Source organism: Tuber melanosporum (assembly GCF_000151645.1).
Source record: "Tuber melanosporum whole genome shotgun sequence assembly, scaffold_27, strain Mel28".
Taxonomy (NCBI): domain Eukaryota; kingdom Fungi; phylum Ascomycota; class Pezizomycetes; order Pezizales; family Tuberaceae; genus Tuber; species Tuber melanosporum.
This window is the reverse complement of record NW_003298941.1, coordinates 333,092-357,319: the sequence shown is the minus strand read 5'-3', so window position 1 is coordinate 357,319 and position 24,228 is coordinate 333,092. Positions and strand designations below refer to the sequence as shown.

At 50.4% G+C, this 24,228-nt stretch overlaps 9 protein-coding genes; 5 read left to right on the top strand and 4 right to left on the bottom strand.

Moving 5' to 3' along the window:
• Positions 1–3,149, top strand: GSTUM_00006491001 (uncharacterized protein). XM_002838686.2 has 9 exons: positions 1–320; positions 478–547; positions 615–850; positions 908–1,024; positions 1,083–1,401; positions 1,465–1,772; positions 1,833–1,938; positions 2,000–2,206; positions 2,273–3,149. The coding sequence occupies exons 1-9, from the start codon at positions 271–273 to the stop codon at positions 2,747–2,749; spliced, it is 1,890 nt and encodes a 629-aa protein (XP_002838732.1). The 5' UTR covers positions 1–270; the 3' UTR covers positions 2,750–3,149.
• Positions 3,150–3,423: 274 nt separating this feature from the next.
• On the top strand, positions 3,424–5,714 carry GSTUM_00006490001 (uncharacterized protein; the record flags this gene model as incomplete). XM_002838685.2 has 1 exon in its annotated part: positions 3,424–5,714. The coding sequence occupies exon 1, from the start codon at positions 3,834–3,836 to the stop codon at positions 5,712–5,714; it is 1,881 nt and encodes a 626-aa protein (XP_002838731.1). The 5' UTR covers positions 3,424–3,833.
• A 388-nt stretch (positions 5,715–6,102) lies between these two features.
• Positions 6,103–6,379, bottom strand: GSTUM_00006489001 (uncharacterized protein; the record flags this gene model as incomplete). The annotated part of the gene is made up of 2 exons (XM_002838684.1): positions 6,103–6,247; positions 6,306–6,379. 2 exons carry the CDS (start codon positions 6,377–6,379, stop codon positions 6,103–6,105), a joined length of 219 nt encoding a protein of 72 aa, XP_002838730.1.
• Positions 6,380–6,648: 269 nt separating this feature from the next.
• On the top strand, positions 6,649–8,535 carry GSTUM_00006488001 (uncharacterized protein; the record flags this gene model as incomplete). XM_002838683.2 has 3 exons in its annotated part: positions 6,649–7,481; positions 7,575–7,717; positions 7,778–8,535. The coding sequence occupies exons 1-3, from the start codon at positions 6,709–6,711 to the stop codon at positions 8,533–8,535; spliced, it is 1,674 nt and encodes a 557-aa protein (XP_002838729.1). The 5' UTR covers positions 6,649–6,708.
• A 389-nt stretch (positions 8,536–8,924) lies between these two features.
• Positions 8,925–11,647, bottom strand: GSTUM_00006487001 (uncharacterized protein). XM_002838682.2 has 2 exons: positions 11,372–11,647; positions 8,925–11,286 (listed from the first exon to the last, which is right to left on the bottom strand). Exon 2 carries the CDS (start codon positions 11,020–11,022, stop codon positions 9,250–9,252), a length of 1,773 nt encoding a protein of 590 aa, XP_002838728.1. The 5' UTR covers positions 11,023–11,286; positions 11,372–11,647; the 3' UTR covers positions 8,925–9,249.
• A 1,105-nt stretch (positions 11,648–12,752) lies between these two features.
• Positions 12,753–14,147, top strand: GSTUM_00006486001 (uncharacterized protein; the record flags this gene model as incomplete). XM_002838681.2 has 5 exons in its annotated part: positions 12,753–13,261; positions 13,292–13,313; positions 13,371–13,652; positions 13,705–13,810; positions 13,873–14,147. 5 exons carry the CDS (start codon positions 12,753–12,755, stop codon positions 13,938–13,940), a joined length of 987 nt encoding a protein of 328 aa, XP_002838727.1. The 3' UTR covers positions 13,941–14,147.
• Positions 14,148–14,760: 613 nt separating this feature from the next.
• GSTUM_00006485001 (uncharacterized protein) lies at positions 14,761–16,677 on the top strand. XM_002838680.2 has 5 exons: positions 14,761–14,819; positions 14,885–14,915; positions 15,000–15,318; positions 15,372–15,388; positions 15,434–16,677. Exons 1-5 carry the CDS (start codon positions 14,800–14,802, stop codon positions 16,604–16,606), a joined length of 1,560 nt encoding a protein of 519 aa, XP_002838726.1. The 5' UTR covers positions 14,761–14,799; the 3' UTR covers positions 16,607–16,677.
• A 556-nt stretch (positions 16,678–17,233) lies between these two features.
• GSTUM_00006484001 (uncharacterized protein) lies at positions 17,234–18,679 on the bottom strand. XM_002838679.2 has 3 exons: positions 18,572–18,679; positions 18,448–18,496; positions 17,234–18,394 (listed from the first exon to the last, which is right to left on the bottom strand). The coding sequence occupies exons 1-3, from the start codon at positions 18,596–18,598 to the stop codon at positions 17,793–17,795; spliced, it is 678 nt and encodes a 225-aa protein (XP_002838725.1). The 5' UTR covers positions 18,599–18,679; the 3' UTR covers positions 17,234–17,792.
• Positions 18,680–18,689: 10 nt separating this feature from the next.
• On the bottom strand, positions 18,690–22,539 carry GSTUM_00006483001 (uncharacterized protein; the record flags this gene model as incomplete). XM_002838678.2 has 13 exons in its annotated part: positions 22,322–22,539; positions 21,580–22,197; positions 21,300–21,523; positions 20,843–21,200; positions 20,768–20,784; positions 20,698–20,716; positions 19,907–20,624; positions 19,806–19,825; positions 19,607–19,727; positions 19,226–19,420; positions 18,995–19,090; positions 18,836–18,938; positions 18,690–18,784 (listed from the first exon to the last, which is right to left on the bottom strand). Exons 2-13 carry the CDS (start codon positions 21,918–21,920, stop codon positions 18,690–18,692), a joined length of 2,307 nt encoding a protein of 768 aa, XP_002838724.1. The 5' UTR covers positions 21,921–22,197; positions 22,322–22,539.
• Positions 22,540–24,228: the final 1,689 nt, after the last annotated feature.

Sequence of the window (24,228 nt, the reverse complement as noted above, 5' to 3'; positions counted from 1 at the left end):
GCTCCACAGTAACCTTTTCCCTATTGGGATGTTGTCGCGATTAAATTTATTTGCTTTGTTGCATCAAACACTCTCTTTCAGGGGAAGCGGCCAGAAAGCAGGTTGAAACGGTTGCCAGCGACAACGGAAATTTCAGCAGCAACGAACGAAGCTCTTCATTCACCTTGGTTCGCCCACACTCCCCTCTTAACCATCACCGCTACCTTGGGGGAAGAGGGAATACTGTACCTATTCTTACAGAGAAGTTCTTGTTGAGGAAAGAAAGGAAAGATGGCTCAACAACAGTGGATCACTACGCAGGATAAGACGTTCAGGAAGTGGTGAGTCGGCGATTCCATCCGTCCCTCACTTGTGAGCCTCGTGCCTCCTCCCCGTCTATCCCCCCCCCACTACCCGATCCAGGGGAGGCGTCGGCGCGATATGAGATGTTTTGCTAGTCACACTCACTGACATTGACGATCCATCGACAAAAAACAGGCTCAATACAAAGCTATCTGCTCGAAACATCCCCCCCGCACAATCTTTGCAGAAGGACCTAGCTACTGGAGTACTACCTTCCCCCCCCCCCACCACCCCTAACCCCGGAGCTACCACTAACGGCAGACGGTTTGAAGGTACTATTGATCCATCTCCTCGAAATTCTCGGCAATGAGTCTCTAGGAAAATATGCGTCTAATCCACGACTACGGGTTCAAAAATGCGAGAATGTTCACAAAGCTCTCGAATATATTCGTGGCAGAGGGATTCAACTGTTTAACATTGGAGCAGAAGATATAGTAGACGGAAATTTGAAACTTATTTTAGGTTTATTGTGGACCTTGATTTTGAGATTTACCATCGCCGACATCAAGTGAGTGTCCGCACAATTGAATGAGAGAGTTGATGCTGAGAGCGCACCGGAAATTAGCGCAGAAGGCTTGACCGCAAAGGAAGGCCTATTGCTTTGGTGTAAGCGCAAGACTGCATGCTACGAAGAAATTGATATAACCGATTTCTCTACGAGCTGGAACAATGGCCTAGCATTGTACGTCTGGCCCTGCTCCTGCGGGATTCCCGACTACTCACGTAACATGAAAATTTAGCTGTGCACTCTTAGATTTCCATCGGCCAGATCTAATCGATTACGATGCTCTTGACAAGTCAGATCACAAAGGCAATACAGCGTTAGCATTCAAAATCGCCACCGAGGAGATTGGAATTCCTGCACTGCTCGATGTGGAGGATGTTTGTGATGTGGCGAAACCTGACGAGCGCAGTTTGGTGACCTATATCGCCTACTGGTTCCATGCATTTTCACAACTCGAGAGGATTGAGACAGCGGGAAGAAGAGTGGAGAAGTTTGTGGAAGTAATGCAGGGAGCTTGGGAAATGCAGCACGGCTATGAAAAGAGAATGGCTGAGGTATACCCCCCAAATGATCCTTTAAATTATCGGGTGCTAACATTTTGGGTTATGAGGCATTAGTTACTGCGGCAAATGCACGAGATGAAACAGCAATGGTCCACAGCTACCTTCGTTGGAACATATTTCGACGCTAAGCAACAATCTCAGAAATTTTCATCATACAAGCGTACTCTAAAGCGAGCATGGGTGGCCGAGAAGGCAGATCTTGTCTCCCTATTGGGAAATATTAAGACCAAACTTAGCACGTACCGACTGAAGGACTACGAACCACCGGCTCACTTGAGTCTGGCCAATTTGGATCTGGAATGGAAGAAATTGCTGCAAGACGAGAACAAACGGAGTATTGTGATTAACGAAAAGATTCGCGAGTAAGTACGATTTCGGTCGGTCGCACAATGAACTGAGCAGTTCTAATTTCATGGGTTTAGTATCAAGGAGGGGTTGAGACGGTCATTTGCAGATGCAGCCAATGAGTTTGCCCTATGCCTAAACACCGTTTCACTGCAGATTAGCGAGCTAGACGGGGATCCTGAGGTATGCACGGCTGCTGGGACAAAATTCTTCATGTTTGTGGTTGAGGCTAATATACCTATAGCATCAATTACGCATCGTACGAACATTGCATCGGAACATAATACCGTTGGAACTAGAGCTGAACAGAATCGAGAAGCTCTCGGACGATTGTGAAGAGGCCAATATCGAAGAAAACGACTACACCGTTTATTCCTATGACGAACTTGAGTATGAGTATGGGCTTGCGAAAGAGAGTGTGGCGAAGAAGTTGAGCTTTTTGGATAACCAAGTATGTCTCCGTCCCCCCGGGGGGGGGTTGGCTATTAGGAGGCCAGAAAGCTAAGAGGCGAGGTAGATCGTAGCAAGAAGTATGACCAACCTGACCCCAATCCAGCTGGAGGAATTTGAATCAGTGTTCCGTCACTTCGATCGCGACCTCTCCAACTCGCTACAAGAAATAGAGTTCTCAGCGGCCCTGGCATCACTCGGGTTAGTGTATGACGAGGAGGAAATGCACGAAGTCTTCAAAGAAGTATCTGCTAGAGGCCGCAGTGTGACGTTCGAGCAGTTCATCAGGTTCATGGTTGAGGTTACTGAGGACCAGAATAGCGCTGAACAGGTATATCAGAGCTTTAAGGAAGTGGCAGATGGAAAGCCTTATGTCACTGAATTTGATCTGAGGCACAGCTTGGTTCCGGACGGCATGATCGAGGAGCTGGTTTCGACGATGCCAAAGGTCCGGGCTGAAGATGGTGAAGTAGGATTTGATTACGAAAAGTACATGGAGGGCCTGATGGGGAAAAAGCTAGATACTAACGGAGTACACCATTGAGTTCTCTCTATGTGTCTGAGTCATAACTCATGACGTCCCGCTCCTTGCGCTATTACAGGGTTTCTTCTTTTCTCTTATTCTGATTAAGTTTCTCTTCCCTTCTCTCTTCCCTTCCCTTCCCCTCCCCTTCTCCCTCGCCGGCATGGGCAAGCACAGCTTGGGGAAGGAAGGTGTCAGGTTGGAGCCCGGTCAACTACGTTTTTCTCATATCCCTTTCCACTGTCGAATCGCACGTTTTGGAGGCTGGTTTGTGTCCCCTTTCCAAAATGTGTATCGAGTATTGTAGTGTAATAATCACCCTCTTCTCTTTCTCTTCTTTCTTTACACTTTCTTGGTTATTTTGCAATGTGGGAAGCGATATCAATTGCGAACTCGAATAAATGAAACTCAACGTTTTTGGAACATTTTCAAATGTTTGTATGATACAGTGGTGTATTACCGTAATGGCAACCTAGCCGCTGGTATTGGTAGGATATGGTAAACTCCAGTACTCGAGTACCGTACCCGAGTAGGTATTCACACCACAGGTGATTTCCATGTAGGAGATCAGAGAGCAGCCAGCGGCTCACGAGCACGAGAATGTCTTGGCAGATCGAATGCACATTTTATCGTGTCATACACTGACCGCGCGAGAAGGAACCTACCCTATTAAACTTCCCATCACTCAAGAAGGTCCTCCCACAACCTGTCAGATTCCACAAGACTTACTGGCGGAGCGAGCCATCCAAACCGATTGCGAAAGAGAAGGTTCAGCTGGATTGTGCTGTCTATCTGCGGGTGTGGTTTATGTGCATATAAACCAGTCCAGGTGCCGACCTCCCTACTATCCGTCCGTCCTCGCCAAGCTCCTTCGTCTGTGCTCGAGCAGGGAGAGACCTCCAAGTATTCACTGCGCCAATTTTCTGTTCAATAACTATCCCTCCCCTATCGGCAATGCTTTTGACGTAGCATCCCGCACCCGCAAAAAAAAAAAAAGCACAAAAAAAACGACTAGCCCCTACCGCGCTGGCGTACATCAGGGCATCCTACTACCCACCACCACCACCACCACTACACCACCACCACTGCTCTACGGATCTTAGAGATGCCATCCTGTAGCTGGGGCATACCGCTCAGCCCCCTACAGTCCAAGTTCGCCGCCTCGTTAGTCGCGACAACGCTGCTGGTCGTGATACTCTTCTTCGTGGCATACCCGCGCTCAGCATACTCCCACTCTGACTTTGAATTCGGCTTCGACTCCTTTGGCGGGGAAGCCGGGGTTTTCAGAAGAGAGAATGAGATAGTCAGGGGGTTAGGGAATAGTGTACCGGGGTCTTACAATCTTGAGTTTGGACAGATAAATTACTGGGTGTTGGAGCCGAGTCAGTTGTTCATTGACGATGACGACAGCATTAGTTCTAAGAAGAGGGGAGGGCCTGCGGGCGAATTGAGGAAACGGCAGGGTGGTGCCGACAACGGGGGGGGGGAAAGGTCACGGACGGTCTATCTCACGTTCAACACTTGCCTGCAACCTCAGCGTAATAACACCGGCGAAACAGCTGGGGGCGGTGATAATGACGAGGACGTTCCGAAGCTGCCGCAGTTGGCGCTGTACTTGTCGAATAGTAGTTCAAACCAGGCGCCTGGTCCGGGGGTTCTGGATAGACCGCAGATTTCAATTCCTGTGATGCTGGGGTATGCGAATTTCACGTTTAATGCAGCTGGGTCGATCTGGGTCGGGGTTTATGCACCGGATGTTGAGGATGGGACTCAGTGGAGTGGGATATGGAATTATGAACTGGTGTTATCTACGAGAAAACAGTATCATGGATATATCGAGGATCAATTCCTCTACCTTGTCGACTCAGATAATGAAGCTGCGTTGTTGATTACGGGGAACATGACTACGGGATCTGCTGCTGATGGAGGTGTAGATGAAGAGGTCGGAGGGGATGAACTGATGGGGAGACCACCGCCATACCTGATGTATGCTCAGAATAGGGGTGTGAGTAGTAGGTTTCAGGGCCTAGAGAGGAGTTACTGCGCCGTCACGAAGTTGGCACAGGTTCGCCCCGGAAGCTTAGATGTCAGCATGACCAGACGGGGTCTCGGGAACCTTCCGAAGCAGCAATTCCATTTGAAGGAGTTGAATAGGAGTAGTGCTTACTTTGGGTATCTCGCCCGGCCGAACTCTACAAACCCCTCTGACACCTCGGGGACCCTCTGGCGCGCAATGCGTATCAACACGAAGAAGGACGGAAACTGCCAGATCATATACAACCTCCCGTTCTGTTCCGAGGTAGCCTACGCGGTACCTTCGAATCCCACACTCTTTAACATGGACAACCTAACAAATTTCTACGACGACATCGCCAAAAGCTGGTACAAGAACTTCTCCTACTCCCTCCAACAAATCCAGTGCAACGCATCGAGTTCCGCACAGTACTCCCTCGCCCGAAGCTGCGCAGACTGCGACGCCGCGTACAAAAACTGGTTATGCGCAGTGACCATCCCGCGGTGCATGGACTTTTCCTCTAAACTACCGTACCTAGCCGAACGCGCTGTGGGTGAAATGTTCTACAATGCATCCTCGGGGAAAAATCAGACGCACCCGTTCAACATCACTGATATCCCTCTCCCACTAGATGGTGCGAACACGACACACACGAAGTCCTCCCGGAACGCTAAAATCGACCAGATAATTCGTCCGGGGCCGTATAAGGAGGTTAAGCCATGTATGGACCTCTGCTGGACACTTGTGCAGAGCTGCCCCAGCAGTTTGGGCTTCCAGTGCCCTAGATCGGAGAGTTGGGGGATGATGCAGAGTTATGGCGCTAGGGACTTGAAAGGGGACGTGACTTGTAGCTTCCTCGGGGCGGTGTATTTCTTGAGTTCTGCCGAGAGGAAATGGAATTGGATTTCTGGGGGTGGGGGGTGGATATGGACTTTGGGAATGGCAGCTTGGTTTGCCTGGACAGGTCTTTAGTTGCTGCCTCTCTGTACAGAGGTTGGGGTCTCTTTTCTGTTGGGGTTTTTTTTGGCGGGCGTTTGTTGCGTGTTTTAAAGTATTGGTTAGTAGATACCTGAGTTTACGACAAACCTTCCTTTTCTTATTTCTTATGCATCTGCCTTTGCAAATTGTTAGGCCGCATATGTATAGCTATGGAATGGCGATATCCACTTTAATATCATACCTCCCTCCCCCTTCCCCACCAACACTTCCACCCCCCGGATATGACTACCGCAAAATCACCAAATTCTATCCAATTCAATTCAACCCCCAAACAATACACACATCCCCCCAGCAGCAACAGCATCCACAGCAGCTCAAGCAGTCCCAACCCCACAACCCCTTCTTCCACCGCCGAACGATGTCACCCATGATGCTCATCCTTCTTCAAGAACAACGCCTCGTAAGCGCAATACGTCGCGAACGCAACCGTAGCAATACCTAGACCAGGGAAAGCACCCTTGAATCGGTTCCAGCGGGTGAAGGGGCCAGTGTAGCGCCATGTTTCCCTAATTTTTTTTCATCTCAATTAGTTTTTGGAGGTTGGAGGCGGGGAAGGGAACGGACGCTCGGGCCCAAGGATCTGGCCGGGTGGGCTTTTTTAAGAGGATTTGTGGGTCGAAGGGGGGGCGGGGTGTCATTGTTTGATTTGGTGATTTCGATAGGGTGGATTTTTTGGAGGACTTCTAGGATACAATAGTTAAGTTACCGTAATGTTTATGGGTGCGGGAAAGTTGCAGGTTGGTCGGGGAATTACCCGGCTGGTGGGAGGAAAAGGCTTAGCTGATGATACCGAGCTAGTCCGTGATACGGTACGATACTAAATTCGAAGGTTAAAAGCTAACTCAACTTGGGACAAGCTGCGAGAGCTCCCTTCACCTCCATCCATCTTAACGTGACGAGGACACAACAGCGATAATAATAAAAAACTACAACTTCAATACGGTACATACTGCGACACGAAGCAAAAATGTCACTAAAGCCCATACCCGGCGAAGAAGAATATGCGGGCAGCGACAACGAACCCACAATCGAAGAACCAGGCCTAGCGCCAGACGACCCGATGCGCGCTTTTCTGCCAAAGTCCTTCGGAAAGCAGACGATGGAGCGGGATGTGAAAGCCCGCGTCGAGCAGACCCGTCGAGCCGCCCCTCCCCCCCCCAAAGCCAAACCACCACAAGACTCGGACTCCGACTCCGACGATAGCGAAGAAGAAGAATACCCCCTCTCCCACGAACTCACAATCCCAGCACACACGAAACCTATCTCAAGCATAACCCTCGACCCATCCGGCACGCGCTTTGTGACAAGCAGCCATGACACGACAATCAAGTTCTTTGACTTCCACGCCATGTCGACCACGCATCTGCACTCCTTCAAGACGCTGGAACCGAGCGAAGCGCACCACATCCACTCTGTAGCCTTCTCCCCACTGGACAACGGCCAGCACCTACTTGTCGTGCCGGCGGCACCGCAGGCAAAGATACTGACGCGGGACGGAGACACGGCGCTGGAGTTCGTCAAGGGTGATCCGTACCTCCGCGACATGCACAATACGAAGGGACACGTCAGTGAGATTACTGGGGGGTGTTGGAGCCCTGTACAGAGGGGCGTGGTCGTGACGGCGGGGACGGACTCGACGGTTAGGATCTGGGATGTCCAGAGCCGCAGGGGGCATAGGGATGTTATGGTTCATAAAAGCAGGGGGAAGGGCGGGAGGAGTAGGATTTGTGCCGTGGCCTGGTGCGGTGGGGTTACCGGTGGCAGTGGGAGCGGGGGTGTGGGGAGTGCGGGTGGGGGGATGATTGGGACTATGGCACTGGATGGGGTACTGAGTATCTGGAACGCCGGAGGTCCGTATTCCAGGCCGATAATGGAAGTGCGAGACGCACACGCTAAGGAGACATGGACCGGGGGTCTAACATTCTCTAGCGACGGGAGATTGATCGCGACGATGGGTGAAGACCAATACATAAAACGTTAGCTGCCCCCACCACCTCCTCATAACTAACAAAGCTAACAAATGCCCAATGATATAGTCTGGGACACCCGCAAACTCAAAACGCCCATAACCACGCGTTCAAACTTCCCTACCCCAACCCCTACCCCCATAATCTTCTCCCCAACCAACAACACCACCCTCCTAACCGGCGATACTAGCAACACCCTTCATATCCTCTCCTCAGCAACCCTAACCTCCGAGCAAACCCACCCCCTCTCAACCCCCACCCCCACCCCCACCACCCCATCTCCATTGACTAGCATAACCTGGCATTCCCACATAAACCAAATCCTAACCGGCTCCGGCCACGGGCACCTGCACATCCTGTACTCCCCCACCATCTCGCGCAAGGGCGCAACAACCCTCCTCGCGCGCGCCCCGCGGAAGCGCCACATCGACGATTACAACAACTCCAGCATCACAACAACAGATTTAACCACCATTTCCGGCGACTCGGTGATCCTTCCCAATGCTCTGCTCGGAAAGAAGGGCGGGGTGATGGATAAGCGTAGACCGGTAATGCCGGCACAGACGCCGTGGGGAAAGAGCCAGCCGGATCAGGCGCATATTGAGAGGAGTATTGGGTTGAGTAGTATGCGTGATGAGGATCCTAGAGAGGCGTTGCTAAAGTATGCGGATGTGGCGGAGAGGGAGCCGGTGTTTACGGCTGCGTGGAGGGAGACACAGCCAAGGACTATTTATGCGGAGGTTGAGGAGGAGGAAGGGGAGGACGGGGAACAGGATAGAGTAAGAGGGAAGGTGGGGGCAGGAACTAATAAACGGGTGAGGAGATAGAGTCTTTGTTGGAGGGACATGCGTGATCACTCGGGGGCATGTTGTGTTGTTGTGTCACTCGGGGATTGTTAAATGCCTTTCTCTCTTTCTCTTTCTCTTATTTTTTTTGGAAAAAATACTTTTTTATTCTCGTGTAGACCCTGCCTGTGCCATAATCTATAGAGTATATTCCCGAGTTCCACACCCTCGAAACAAAACCCAGCCCACCCTAGCACAGTATTATAACCAAATTCCCCACCACAAATATATTGCACCGGCACCCCTCTCCCCCAATTCGCTGTCAATTTCGTCAAAGTAAAAAAAACAGTTGCAACGTAATCCAATTCAAAATCAGAGGAAATCCAAGCTAGGCGCTCCGTACCGTACCAGTGGCACCATAGGAACTATGCTTAAGCACTTCTGATCAAAATAATTGAGATAATCCATCACATGACGGAAAATCCAAATACCCAGCAACAGACAAGGGAAGGAAAAAGGTCACAGCCGGGAAAGACAAAGTTATGCACAAGAATCCATCCACCCCAGTGTTCCTAGGAGGTGAAAGGGCGGAAGAAAGCAAATTCACCCAAAGGAAGAAAGAAAAAAGTGAAAGAAAAGACCCCAACTCCGTAACCACCAATGTAGGGGGAAAAAAGAAAGAAAAATCCAACAAATTGAGGTAAAAAAAGTAGTGTCATTACTACTTTTCGATGAAAGACTGGAAAAGAAAGGAATTTAAAAAACACCACGACCAGCAACAACTTCCAACACGTCGTCCACTACAACTTCAAGTTCACCCACGCGAGCCCTAAGCATACGATTCTCCTGACGGACAATTTCCGCGTCACTTCCTCCCCAGACACCCGTCTGCCTATTCCCTCTGAGGGCAGCGGCGAAGCCCCATTTTGATGTTGGGTTATTGTTATTGCTATTGTTCGAGGGGGCCCAAGCTTGGCTAAGCGGTGTAGGGTTTCTCATGCTTGCAGTGGAAGACGCGGAGGAGATGGGGTGGAGGAGTTTGGCGCAAGAGTCGCATTTTAATGGTGCAGCAGAGGCAGTGGAAGTTGTGACTGTTGAGGTGGAGGTTGTGGAGGAGGTTTCATCGATGCCAGTGTCCAGGAATGAGTCTACGGGACTGGCCATGCGGTCCCTCTCGCGAATGGAGAATAGGCTATCTGCGTCGCTTTCAAAGCCAGAGTCGCTGGCTGCACTTGTGCGCTTCTTTCGGTTGGCCACCGCAGCCCGTTGTTCAAGGTCCTGCACCTTGGCCTTTTCGCGGCATAGTTCATCTTCTAGATCTCTTATCCGCTTTTCGTATGCTGCGAGCCGTAACTGTTGCTCCTCCCTTGCTAATCTCTCCTCCGTAGTGAGTCGTTCCAACTGCAGCTTGTATCCTGCCGTCTTCGTCTTCGACTCCTCTAACAAATCCTGATCCTCCGCCTGCTGGTCCATCACATCCGAAAGCGCATCCGTCCGGGCCTTGTACGCTTTATAAACCCGCTCCAGCAAATCCCCAGCAGTTTCGCAAAGCTCTCCCAAACGCCCCTCGGGGGTTCGCTTCAGCGCTTCCTCAGGAGTCTCGGGTGTCCCCAGAGGCTCAAGAGTATACGGCTGTAGCAATGCACGGAAGGAAATACCAGCAAACTCATCGACCAGACATGTATCACGATCTGGCGAAAGCGCCCGAGTGGACGAGCGAGACGACGGCGATAAATTTGGCTGATTCGAGCTTCCAAACGCAAAGTTGAAGAACCCCTTGTTACCAGACTTTGGGGTTCCCATTGCTGAAGCTAAAGCAGAGGCAGATGACGCAACAGCCCGTAACGACGAAGGTGGAGGATCCTGTCTCTCCGGAGGACTTTGTTTAGCCGACGGCGTGAATATGGAGGAGAATAATCCAGCGGTGTTCCGTTGTTGTTGTTGTTGCTGGCGTTTATGCTTTCCTCGATTATCCCCGGTGAATCCCATTGGAGTTGAATGAGACCGAGTATGCCTCACCGAAGCTACCCGCGACAATTGTGATCCAGCAAGAGCTGATATTGTTGAGAGACGACTCGGTGAAGACTCTCTGCCAGGAGCGAGGGGGGTCTGGCCCACGCTGCCAGGTGGGAGACGTCGAGTATTGCTTTGAGCTGAGCCACGAGGGGGAGTGATGGGGATGCTTGTGAATCTCGCACCGTTACCAGGATAAGATGTTTCAAGATCCCAAGAATTTCCTTGATGGGGCGCTAAAGGGGATGAGATAGGTGGATCCGTCGCCGGGGGCCGAGTGAATGAGACAGCTGGTGCAAGGCTTGCGGGGGGAATGCTTGCTATCGGTCTCTTCGGGGTGACCTGGACGGTAGGGGAAGGTGAGTCTACAGAAGGGGAAATGGAGGTGGGAGTGATAGAAGCAGTTGTGGCGGTTGCGGATGTATCATCGGGAGGGGGGAGCGGTATAGGATTGTCGGGTAACATGATAGCATTAGTACGGTGGAGGTCTCTGATTGGGAGGTGACGAGTAGCCATGATGAAATTAGGCGGTAGACTTCGACGTGCACGACGTCGTCTCTGTTGAGCCTGTGAGAACTTCCCACTGGCTATAAAAATTATAGGGTGCAAGTCTAGGCGTTTATTCTCCCAATTTCAACAACCGCCAGGACCTATCTCCTGAGCAGTTGTTCCGGACCCGTGGTGCGTGGGTAAACTATGAGCTGCCGTACACACTCCACACAGGAAGACAGGAAATGAACAACAAATCTACTACCTAAATGGTAAGTACGCTGAACGCACCTAAAAAAAAAAAAACGCCAATGATTAACGAGGATACCTTTTTCGAAAGTAAAAAAGGAGTTCGCGGATCAAGGATGGTTGTTACCTACGAGGTGTCCTTGGGCTACCGGGTCAAGGACCAATAGCTCAGGAAACCTTTGAAAGAACCACAGTCGGTCGATGGTTTGGAAGATTGCTGAAGGAAAGAAGGAAGGAATCCTGCCGCAAGGTGGGAAGATAGACTATCCAGGGTCTATAGAAAAACTGGATGGCGGGGGAGGCTGGCTTAGCAGGGGGAATGATGGCAGTAAGGATTGATGGTTGTATGGCAAACGAATTAAGGGGAATAGGAGGAGCAGGAGGTTGGGTTCAGAGAGCTACGAAATGATTGGGAACGGGCATAGCAAGTGCGTGCGAGAGAAGGAGTGAGGGAGAGAATCCACCACCGCTTCGAGACTGACAAACCTTCAGTTCACGACTGACAGCACGCTTCCAGAAGCGGTTCACATACAGCCAACCAGCAGCAGGATCAGCAAGCCAGCTGTCCCACAACCCACTTGTTTACCTTTGGCCACGATAGGAAAAGCCAAGCAAGGGTTCAGCCATCCTTGCGAGGCGAAGCCTTGGCAAGAGCGAGAACCCTTCACTCCCCCATCCGAAGCCTCGACGCAACTCATACCCGTGCAGAGTATGATACACCATGATACAGGATGTAGAATTCTGTTATTCCTTCGCCTCACACTACCTGATACTCAGGTGAACTAAGCCCAAACATCACCGCTATTATCACTTTGCCTTCCCCTCTCTCCACAGCACTCCTGCTACTCCTCACGCTTCCCCACGCGCAATACCAAGCATGCATATGAAAGTATCCCATTTCACATCCCCGCACAGGATATCATAATTAAGATTTCAACTGGACAAGACCTCCATCTTTCCCCGCTTTCATTGGTTAACGATAGTTTTTGCGTACTCGGCACTACCGGTATGCTAGTACATAAGGCATCTCCAACCGCCATGTGAACGCGTAGAACAGCTCTAATGAGCTTCGTGGGAAGGGGACGGATAAGGGACGGATAACGTGACGAACGAAGTATGAGGCTGGGACAATGATCGACATTTCCCAGCCTCCAAGATTATCCCCCACCTATGGAGCCAAGGTTGGTAATAGTTTATGCAGTGTATGAAAATTCGGAGGTCAAGACCTATGGATATTCCACCGCACACAGTGCTGTACCCGAGTGAATGCAGAGGAAGGATTATCGCTACACACCAGTACCGTACTGGCCTGTAATTACAGATAAACCGCGGTACCAGTGGTGTACAGTACTCCTCAAGTATAATTATGGTATGCACCACTTGTAGACTATGATCGACTAGAATTCGTGAGGTTGGATGATCAAGGCCCCGATCTGATAAGATAATCGTACCCAGCTCGCTACTCCCATCCTCGCCCTTTCCCTCAAAATGAACAAACCTCCTCAAGAATGTCAGCCTCAACCCCAACCCCACTTCCATTCCCCCTCCCCACAAACCTCCCACCTCTCGAAACCCTCTACTTCCCCTCTCCGAACCCTAATCCTGCCCAACCTTACATTCTGTTTGTCCCTGGAAACCCCGGATTGATACAGTACTATGTAGCTTACCTTTCGACTCTCAGTGCGCTCGCAAAGCTACCCATCCTCGCTGTCTCGCATAGTGGCTTCTGCCCGCGGCAGACATGCGCAAGGCCGACGTCCCCGGGGTATTGGGGGCTGGGTGATCAGGTTAGACATAAGATTGAGGTCATCCGATGGTTGGCGGAGGAGAAGGGATGGGATAAGGTTTTGCTGATGGGTCACTCTGTGGGTGGATACGTGTTTATGGAGATGATTCGGCAATTGAAACAAGAGGGTGAGAAGGTTGAGGTTGTTGGGGGGGTGGGGTTGTTTCCTACCATAGTCGATATTGGGAAGAGTCCTAGTGGACGGCTACTAACTGTAAGTGATATCGCGCTGTTCGGGAGATATGGTAGATAATAGTAGAGGCTTCCATTACTATTTTTATATGTTTTCCCCCTCCCTATCAGCCACTACCGTTCTAAGATCTAATGCTCCCTACGGTAGTCTATCCTATCCTACATCCCACCCCTCCCCTCCATCGCTGCAACAACTGCTCGAGCTCTCGCCCTCCTCCCAGTCCCAGTTCTTAACACCATCCTGAAAGCAGTGACCCTCCAACCACCTTCTGCTGCTAGCATCACAGGCACATTCCTCACTACCCCTGGGATGGTTTTCCAGGCCCTAGAGCTAGCACGAGAAGAAATGGAAACCATCACCGAGGACGCATGGGGTGAGGAGATATGGAGATGCAATGATACATCTCTCGTGTTTTATTTTGGAAGAAACGTAACCACAAGCCACCCTCGACGTGTCAGGTATGGAAGCTGATCGGATGTAGGATCACTGGGTTGCCGAAGAGACGCGAGAGAAACTGCTTGAAGCCAGAGGTACCGGTGTGAAGATGGTTGTTTGCGAGGACGGGCTGCCCCACGGGTTCTGCATTTGTGAGCTTCTCCGAGTTTTGCTCGCAATGTAAAATGCACCACTGACATGGCTTCGGGGGTAGCGCATGGGGAAATTATGGCGGAGAAAGCTGCTGTTTGGGTGAATGAGATGACTACGAAGGAGACCTAGGGGGTTCCCTTGGAACGGGGTCGCATCCAGCAGGGCTATAGCATAATACGGATATCTTGCGTTGTATGTCGTATTGCGAGTGAGATTATATGATTTCGGGAGATACCTTAGAGAGTGATGATAAGATAGACTTTTCTTTGGACGGAAGCCATATGTTAGCTATAGGTAGTTGAAATACGATGGCACATCACCAAATGATGCCATACCTGCGCCCCTTGACGCGCACCTGTGCGAACTCGCGACCGCCAGTCTTCAACTTCCCCGCCTCCCAGAAAACATTCACATAATATTCAATATTCACTCTATGTGTGATATATATTATCATAGAGCGGTCCCTATCCTCTCCGTACAAATTAGAGGAATAAATCATCCTTGCCACTATCACGAGCAAGGAAACTGATCATACGGCCATCGGTAGATCCTTTTGGGGACCAGAGTTACGCCGCTCCTCAGTTCCCCTTCAAAGTCTTGGCGACAGTCAGCAGTGTCCGTCATGAGCTGGACCTCGGCACACTTTACTCGAGTATTTGCTTTTTATGACCGACTTCTGTGGCCATTGCCGGTAACTTCCCGTTGCTTGGGACCCTGACTGGGATTTGCTTTTTCTTTTGCTGCTACCATCACGAGCCTAGGGATGACATAATAATATCATAGGAGTTCCTCTCGTCCGCTCTTTTTCCCGTTTCCCTCCCCTCACATCCACATTTCTTCCTCCGGGGCTTATTCGTACTACAGTAATACCGGTACTCGAGTACAGTATTAAAGATCTGTTGGCGTCTTCTTTGCTTTCCCCCTTTCCCTCTTTCCCCCTTGTTTTCTCTGCGGATCTTTGGCTGCGCTCACCTCTACCACCACAGCTATGGCTCCTCCACCTCCTGCGTAAGAGATTTATTTCCTCACTTCAATTTACTACACTATACCCTGCAAAGCTAATACCTCCGTAGCCCCAAACCAGCGGATAGAAATACCCTAACAGTAACCGACAATCGAACCGGCAAAACAATCACCATCCCCATAACGCACAACTCCATTCCCGCGACCGCCTTCAAAGCCCTCAAGGGCGAGATTCCGGAGACAAAGGATGGTGTGGACACCGACGACACGACCAACGGGATTCGTGTCTTTGATCCAGCCTTTCTCAACACTGCTGCCATAAGCTCCAAGATCACATTTATCGATGGTGGTAAGGGTTTCTTGATGCACAGGGGGTACCCTATCGAACAACTCGCGGAGAGATCCGACTTTCTGGAAACGGCCTACTTGCTCATCTACGGCGAGCTGCCGAGTAAGAGCCAGAGCGAGATATGGAAGTTTGAGGTGATGCATCATACCGAGATTGCGGACGATCTTGCGAAGGTTATTGGGAGTATGAGATATGGTTAGCCCCTCCACTCCTTCCCACCTTACCCTAGCGCTAACACACTACGACAGACTCCCATCCCATGTCGGTATTCATTTCCGCCTTCGCAGCAATGGGCGCCTTCGCCCCGGAGGCAAACCCGGCCCTGCAGGGTCGGAACCTGTACATCCACGACAAAGCCATAATGAACAAAAACATCATCCGTATAATCGGTAAATCTGCCACCGTCGCCGCGGCGAGCATGCGCGTGCGCATGAACCGACCCTTCATCGCTCCACGCTCGGACATGGGCTTCGCCGAGAACATGCTGTACATGATGGACGCCACGTCCGACGCGGAGAACTACAAGCCGGACGCGAGGTTAGCCAAAGCGCTGGAGGCTCTGTTCATCCTGCACGCGGACCACGAAATGAACTGCTCGACCGCGGCGATGACACACGTGGGCTCCTCCCTGGTGGATCCTTACTCGGCCGTCTCGGCCGCCGCCGCAGCGCTCTACGGCCCGCTACACGGCGGCGCGAACGAGGCGGTCATCCGCATGATCGAGAAGATTGGGGCGGTGGAGAACATCCCGGCCTTTATATCTGCCGTCAAGGCCAAGAAGGAACTCCTCTTCGGCTTCGGCCATAGAGTCTACCGTAACACCGACCCGCGTAGCAAGATCATTCGTGAGGTGGCGGAAACCGTGTTCGCAGCCTGCGGCCACGAGCCACTCATTGAAGTCGCTACTGCACTCAAAGACGCCGCCCTTGCAGATCCCTGGTTTGTGGAAAAGAAGCTGTACCCGAACGTGGATTACTGGTCCGGCTTGATTTACCGCAGTCTGGGATTTCCGCTGGATTTTTTCCCAGTGCTATTTGCAGTGCCTAGGGTCGCAGGCTGGCTTGCGCACTGGAAGCAGGCCATCGAGGCGAGTAACCCAAAGATTTGGAGACCCAGGCAGGTTTACGTAGGCCCGCAGGTTAGGGATTACGTACCTATCGAGTGCAGGTTGGAGAGGGAGATTCGGGATGGGAAAGAAGGGATTTTGGGGCTACCGGCATGTATCCTTTTGTTTTTTCCCAGCCTTCTCAAAGTGTGGCTGAATTGGGATGTGCTGATGATACTGGGGGTGATAGCACTACCAGTCGAGAAGAAGACTGGGTGCCAAGTTGTAAATAGGTTGGAGTCCGCGCCCAAGAGTTTCATTTCCTTCCCTTTTCATTTCTTTTCCGGCTGGAGTGTGTGCGTGCGCGTTTCGCTGCGTTACATCATAGCCAATTCCATCTCTCCTCCTATCAACATCAAATATCCCTCCACCGAGTGATCACCCGTGAATTCACAGTCACGTGCGCGGAAATGGTGTGTAGAAAAGGAGAAAGAAAAGCTTCACGCACAGTACTCGAGTACCGGTACTGCACGAGTACTATCGTAATATGCATACTAGTCACACGTGCTTTTATGCTCTCAGCGCACGGCGTTACCCATCCAGTACCACGAAACACCAACCCACCTGTTCCAAAACCCCGTTGGAACCTTATCCGTATCAAATTATATGGCACGATACTTCTCCCAGTATATCGGCATACCCCGCCCGACACTACCGGTATCCCCTATCGTAGTAATTCGGGAGCTCGTGCCACACTCCCTATTACTGGTTTTCTGGGGGGTTGCAAGCTGGGATATCGGTGGCTGGTAGTTGGGTGAAGGTGGGCGGGTGGGTGAACGGTGGAGGGACCTGGATGTGTACTAGTATTGCGTTACACGGTAGCTTGGGTGAGTAAATTAATTCGAGTGCGGTACGGTACCGGTACCGGTATATACTTGTATGTTACGTACTCGTACCATACTTTGGAAGGTTTCATGGTTCGCCACGTGTGTTGCTCCCGGTGTCGGGATGTAACACGCGGCAGGGTTCTCACGTGTAATGTGCTATGCTACGGTACGAGTATGATACTTGTGCCACGTTCCATCATCTTAAATGTGAGTACATATGATACCGGTACCGGTATTGTGTTTCCAGATTTGTACTACCGGTACTACAGCCCAGTATGGCGCGAGGCACCCACCAAGAACCCACAACTCCACACCTTGACAAAATCTCTTGTTTTCCGGGACTTGGTTAACTAATGTCCATCAAACGCCTACCCAATCTGTTAAAAATTCCGCCGCGACAACAATCGTAATCATCCATACAAGTGTGTACTGTGTACAGTACTCATACCTTACAAATAGCGAGGAAAAAAATCTACGGGACCAAAACGCCAACAAATAAAAACAGGAGAAAGAAAAGAGATCTCTACCCGCCACAATAATAGTAATAAGGCATTTGAATTGAAAAAGATTTTTGGGAGTGTGGAAAAAAAAAAAAACTCGAGAAAAGCCAAAATGGAGATTAAAAGAACCAAAAGATATCATGTCCACCATTAGTTAAGGAAAAAAGATATGACGAAGGAAGGGACGGGGAGAAGGTGGTGGCAAGTGGGAAACTACCACATGGTGCAAATGCTAGGCTAATTGTTTTTCCCGAGTGATTGGAGGTTGACCAGCTCGTAGTATTTTCCACGCTTAGCCATGAGCTCCGAGTGGCTTCCGCTCTCGGCAATTCGTCCGGCATCAAAGACATAGATGCAATCTGCGTGCTTGATAGTGGATAGACGGTGGGCAACGCTCACAGTTGTTCGTCCTTTTGCGGCGGTATCAAGTGCCTGCTGCACAACCTTCTCGGACTCGGAATCCAAGGCGGATGTAGCTTCGTCCAAGAGTAGAACCTTCGGGTTTCTGATGAGAGCTCTGGCGATGGCAATTCGTTGCTTCTGTCCACCAGAGAGGAGAGCACCTTTGGAACCGCAAACAGTCTGGAAGCCCTCCGGGAGGGATTGGATGAAGTCATAGATATTCGCGGACTTGCAAGCGGCAGTGATCTCATCATCAGTGATGTCGTTGCGGTCACCGCCGAGGAGGATGTTCTCGCGAATGGTGCCTTGGTAGAGAGTTGGTTCTTGGCTGACGAGGGCGAGGTGCTTGCGGTACTGGTTAATGTTTAAGGTAGAGATTTCACGGCCGTCAACGTAGACACCACCGGCAAGTGGATTATAAAAGCGCTCGATCAAGCCTGTATTTTTTTAGTTGGTCATATTCTCCCACAGGGCGAGGGTTTCAACTCACTGATGGTAGTACTCTTTCCGCATCCAGAAGGCCCAACAAGTGCAACATACTGTCCGGGCTTAACAACCAAATCCAGCCCACGAAGTACGGGCTGCTCAGGGCGGGTGGGGTAACGGAAGTGAACGTCGCGGAGCTCGATATTACCTTCCATCTCCGGAACAGGCGCTCCATCGTCGCTCCAGGTATCAATCTCGGGCTTGCGATCAAACAAAGTCTTGAGCTCAGAAGCGGCATGTCTGGCTTTACCCATATCTGGGGCAAACGAAAAGATGGTTCCTGCAGATTGAGCACCAAATATGATACTTGCAAAAACCAAGAAGAATTGCATCATGTTGTACTATAAAAAGTTAGCATCGCATCTTCCGAGTGATATTTAAAGGCAGTCTACCTCTCCAGTCTTGATTAGAGTACCCCCATACCAGAACCCAAGGGCAACGCACAAGAGAGTAAAAGATTGGGAACCAGCGTAAAGAGTAGAACTCTTGAGAACGCTAACCAAGCTCTTCTGGGCCTGGTTCTTGAGCTCCGAGTGATAATGGTCCCAAACATCCTTCTCGCGGGTCAAGCTAGCAACGGTGCGGATAGCCGCAGTAGCCTCGCAAGCAAAACCGGCAGACTTCTCATAGGCTTTCTTACTCCTACGCTGGAATTTGGCCAACATCCAGAAACGGAAGTAACCGCATCCCAATAGAATCGGAATAGTCGATGTACAGACCAAGGCAAGCTTCCATCCAATCGCGCAGCTCACCGCGATAGCCGCAACAAGGGTGGTGGTAACAATGAGGAGCGTTCCTAACGTGACACCGCTCATACCACTAAGATGGGTGGTCTCGGTGGACAAGAAGCTAGTAAGGGCACCAGTAGAGTTCTCCTCACGATCAAAATAGGCAATATCCTGTCTCATGATGGTCCTGAATGCACGATCCCTCACCCTGTGGACGAGTCTCTCGGAGCAGTAAGCAAAAGCAAGGCCCTGGGAAAGGTAGGCGATAAGTTGAACGATGGCGAGCATGAGATACATGGCGGACCAGAAGTTTGCATCCTTGCGAAGTTGGCCATATTCAGAAGGGGGACGAGAAAGCGCAACAATGGACTTTGAGAAGAACACAGCCTGAGTGGGGTAGCCGCCCCCAGCAATGATAGAGAAGAAGAGACCGACAAACATGTAAAACTTTTCATTCGAGTTGAAAGAAGCAGTAAGCTTAATAAGTTCCCAAAGCCCATATTCGGGCTTGGCTTCCGGTGCCCTATTCTCCAATGCAATGTGGGACTTCGACTTGCTCGTGGCAGTTCTGTTGAGTTTATCCGCAATGCTCGCATCTCCTGGGTCCGCAACGCTAAGGCCCTTGGTCTTAGACCGTGAAAGTGTCAATTTGAGCTTTTCATCATCGTCGGCGTGAGAGATGTCACCGGCCACAGCAGATTTTTCAGTTTCAGCCGAGATTCGCTGGGCTTCAACAAGATTGTAATATGCACTTCTCCTCTCCAAAAGCTCGTCATGGGTGCCGGATTCGACGATGGTACCCTCAGACATGACAACGATGTTATCAGCAGTTTTGATGGTTGACAGACGATGAGCAATTACAATAGTCGTTCGTCCCATACTCGCCTTGTCCAAAGCAGCCTGCACAACACCTTCGCTTCTGGTATCAAGCGCACTAGTAGCCTCGTCTAGCAGTAATATCTTGGGATCGCTGACAACAGCCCTGGCGATCGCAATTCTCTGCTTCTGTCCACCACTCATCAAGAACCCACGTTCACCGACATTTGTATCATATCCTTCCGGGAGGCTTCTGATAAAAGTGTCCGCATTGCTCATGATACAAGCATTGGTGACAAGTTCCCGCTTTTCCTCCTCAGAGGCATTTTCCCATTCTGTTCCAATCAATCCGTGGCAGACGTTCTTGAAGATGGTCGTTCCAAATAAGACAGGCTCCTGCGAAACTAAAGAGATGTTCTCCCGAAGCCACCTCAAGTTCAATTGGCTGATATCGTGTCCATCGAGGTATACACTGCCACCAACGGGGTCGTAAAACCTCTCTACCAAACCCACAATAGTCGACTTTCCTGAACCAGAGGCACCAACAAGCGCGGTCACTTTTCCAGCAGGGACAATAAGGCTCATATCGTGAATCACGGGAACCTCGGGTCGAGATGGGTAGATGTGTTTAACGTTCCTGAGCTCGATAGTGCCCTCAACATGCTTCAGCTTCTCACCCCCATCAGCATCAGGGTCAAGTGGCGACACACGGTCGATAGTACCGAAAATCTTTGCAGCCGCGGCAACACTAGTGGCGAACGCCTGACTATTTGGCGCAACATTTCCAAGGGAGAATGCTGTAACAAACAATTAGCTTTTGTACTATAGCTCGGAGCAGCAAGCAGTAGTTACAACTTGCCTCCAATGATTACAGCCAGCAACACAGTCAGGATAGCACTCAAGTTTGTATCGCCCGAAACCAAAAACCTACTCCCTTGCCAGAAGGCAAGACCGTAGTTCAAATACACGATACACATCATGAAACCTAGCATGACTGCCAATGCGGACTTTTGTCTCAGACCCCATCTCTCTGCAACCTGGAGATGATCGTCGTATTGCTTCGCGAGCTTGTCCTGGGTATTGAAGGCGGTAGTGTTCCTGATGGATGAAACGACCTCTTCCACCACGGTGCCACCTTCGGCATACGAATCGATTGACTGCTTGTTGTATTTTATAATGAAGGTCGAACCACCACCCATGATAAGAGTAATGGCTACCACAGTAGACAGAAGGATGAAAGTGAGTTTCCATGACTTAATAAACCCGATAATAAACGCGGTGAAGAAGGTGGACAAAGCAGTGAGGGTAAGACCAATCTTCTCAGAGATGCCATCCTGGATTAGATTAGTGTCCGACGTGATCCTCGTCGTAATCTCTCCCGCACCAAGTTTGTCGAAAAATGCGATGTTTTGACGGAGGATTGCCTTGAGATATTGCTCGCGGATCTTCTGCGAGATGTGTTCCCCAGTGTAAATGAACCCTACGGTAGCGATATATATCGTCACGAATTCACCAATACCGAGGTATACAAAATACCTAAGGACAAGGTTAGCCCAAGACGGTAATAAATGATGGTGAAGAGGAAAACATACAAAGTAAACCTATTGAGCTCAGATTGCATCTTAGCGGCAGTAATATAGCCCAGGATAAAGTTCTGGAAGGTACCCCCGAGCTGCCCAAATATGATTGTCATAAGTGGCATAGCGGCACCTCCGATAACCGCCGCAATGATAGAGATCACAATGATAATAATATCATTCCTAGAAGCAAAGCGGAAGAGGGTGAAGTAGTTGGGATCAATATTGGGAATATCAAGCTGCTTCCGAATGATTTCGGCCTCCTCTGGAGGCAAATGCCCTAAGGGATCATCCTCCCCACCATCCTCACTCACATGGACAATGTGCGAGTCGAGCCTATCCAAATCGCCTTGCATGCTGCCGTTATTGATACTGCCATTACCCTCACTGGTAGCGGAAACTCGGTCGTTCTGATTGTTGGCTAACGCGGCCTGACTTAGGACGAGCTTCTCGGGGTCGGAATCGGCTGACATTGTGAAGGATTACCGTAGTAGGGAAAAAGCGAGCGGACGAGCAATTCCTAATGACGCCAAAGAAAGGCTTCTCGGAGGACTGTGGGAGGTCTTTATTATAAAGACTTTTGTCCACGCCACTAACCGTCGTCCCCAAGGCTCTGGAAATGTTTCGACAAGCCTATGCCGCAAAAAGGAAATTCATGTTAGCGGCTATCATTTGCAAGATGCGGAAAATAGATATTTCATAGGCGAGGTTTTGAACCTCGGCAGGGAAGTCAACAAGGGGGTGGGGGGAGTTAAACATGCCAATTCCTGTTACCAAATTGTCCAACTAGAGATCCCGTATTTGTGGAAAAGGAAGGGATGAAAAGAAGGTACCGGTATCCTCCCACTCTCTGCGGGATAGTGCCAGTGTAGGGGAGATAAAAATGGTACGGAGAGAAACGTCAAAAAGTTCGTATATAATATTATATATATATATCCTTTGGGGGGGGGGGGGGGAAGTGATGGTATCCCGTTTTTGGGGGCTAGGACAATAAACCAAGGCTTTTAGGGAAATCTTAAGCGGTCCCCATCAAGGTTTTTAAAAGCCTGTTCCAATCTTGGAAATTTCGGAATTGAGAAGTTCCGAGTCTTATGTCACACAAGAAAGCCCCCCTTCCTATAACCAATGAATTTTTACTGATTCAAATTTTGGGTTCCCCCACCACAACCCGGTCATCCCAAAAGCGCCTCCCTTTCCAATCATATACGCCCCCCCCCCCCACGACTTCTTTTACCTTGGGCTGCATCTCCGCACTGTACCGGTACTCGAGTAGTGTGAACAATTATGATATGAACATTCCCCCCCTCGTATTGCTCTTGTACTCGTACTGCAGATGAAATGACCTATGATTCCGGTGCATGCAGCAGACTTCCCAATTTGTTCACTTCCACTAGATCCTACCGCCTGCAACGGGAACCCCTGCCAGGCGTCAAATGGTTTTTCCAAAAAGCATCACTCGAACACACTACCCAGATGTTTGTGGAGCCGTTTTCTCTTGAAAAACAAATGCCAGGCCCATGCATTTGATACTCGTACTAGGTCGTATCGGCGCAGCAGTACCGTAGTGGTACATCTTTCTGACAATGAGTCAAGCTTTTGGCAGAGGAAACCACAGACCATCCAGCCGTTGGGGGGGGGGTAGTAATTGCATCAGCTAAGGAGACGGTTTGGACATGAGATGCAGTTGACAGCCTGCGGCCTGAGGTGGGCAGGGCTTTTGTTGGTTTGTGCTCGGTGACCCATATGCTGGAAAACTACGATATACGATCTGGAAGAAAGTAGCATGCCGGTAAAGGAGGAGAAACGCAAATCCACGAACGACGATGCCAGACGCCAATGCTGAACGAAGTACTGTATCATAGTTTTGCCATCAACCAAACACAAATGCAGTGGATAGCAGGTAGCGGCCTCATAACAACCTCGCAATCACACAACACTTCCTCCCCTCCTTCCCCACTCCCCCATCTACCCACGCGCATAACCGAAAAGGTCTCAGACTGGTGGAAGAGGAGCGTTAGCAACCGATGATGCGATACGGCAACCAGTGAAACCTCAAAAAAAGAAAAGAAAAGAAGAAAAAAAAGACCACCTTCCCTAGAAACATCCCCATACGCACTCATTTCAAAATCGACACAAGAAACGTTCTTCCTCAACTCCTTACCCAGGCTTAACCGGCTGAACCACCATGACACTTCCTCAGCCCCCAAAAGTTGCACAAAAAAAGGCAATGTACGACGAAATGGGGTCTGCTTTGAACGATATGGGCATTTGCAACAGTCCAACCGCCAACCTAGGCAAGGCAGTGAAGCCCAGCAGGTCGGCAAGTCGGTAGGGAGCAGGCAATGACTCGGAGGAGGCCACAACAGGCTTAGAGTACCCGTGGCAGGCACAGCGCCCGATAACAGGGATTCGCAAAATATACGGCGAAAGATCCGTGGGCATCTCTGCACCCATTCAAACTCGCCCCTATTATCGGGCACTTCTTACCTGCTGCGAGTAGGGGACCGGCGCTCGAGTGCTGGCACGGTGCTCGTACTAGTGCGGGTACGAGTACTGTAGACTACGGTTCGACGCCTTTGTTTCGCGGTGCGAGGCCCTCTGACGGTCTGACCGGCCATCTCGCTCGCTCGCTCGCTCATCCGCATCCCATTTCCGCTTTCGGCA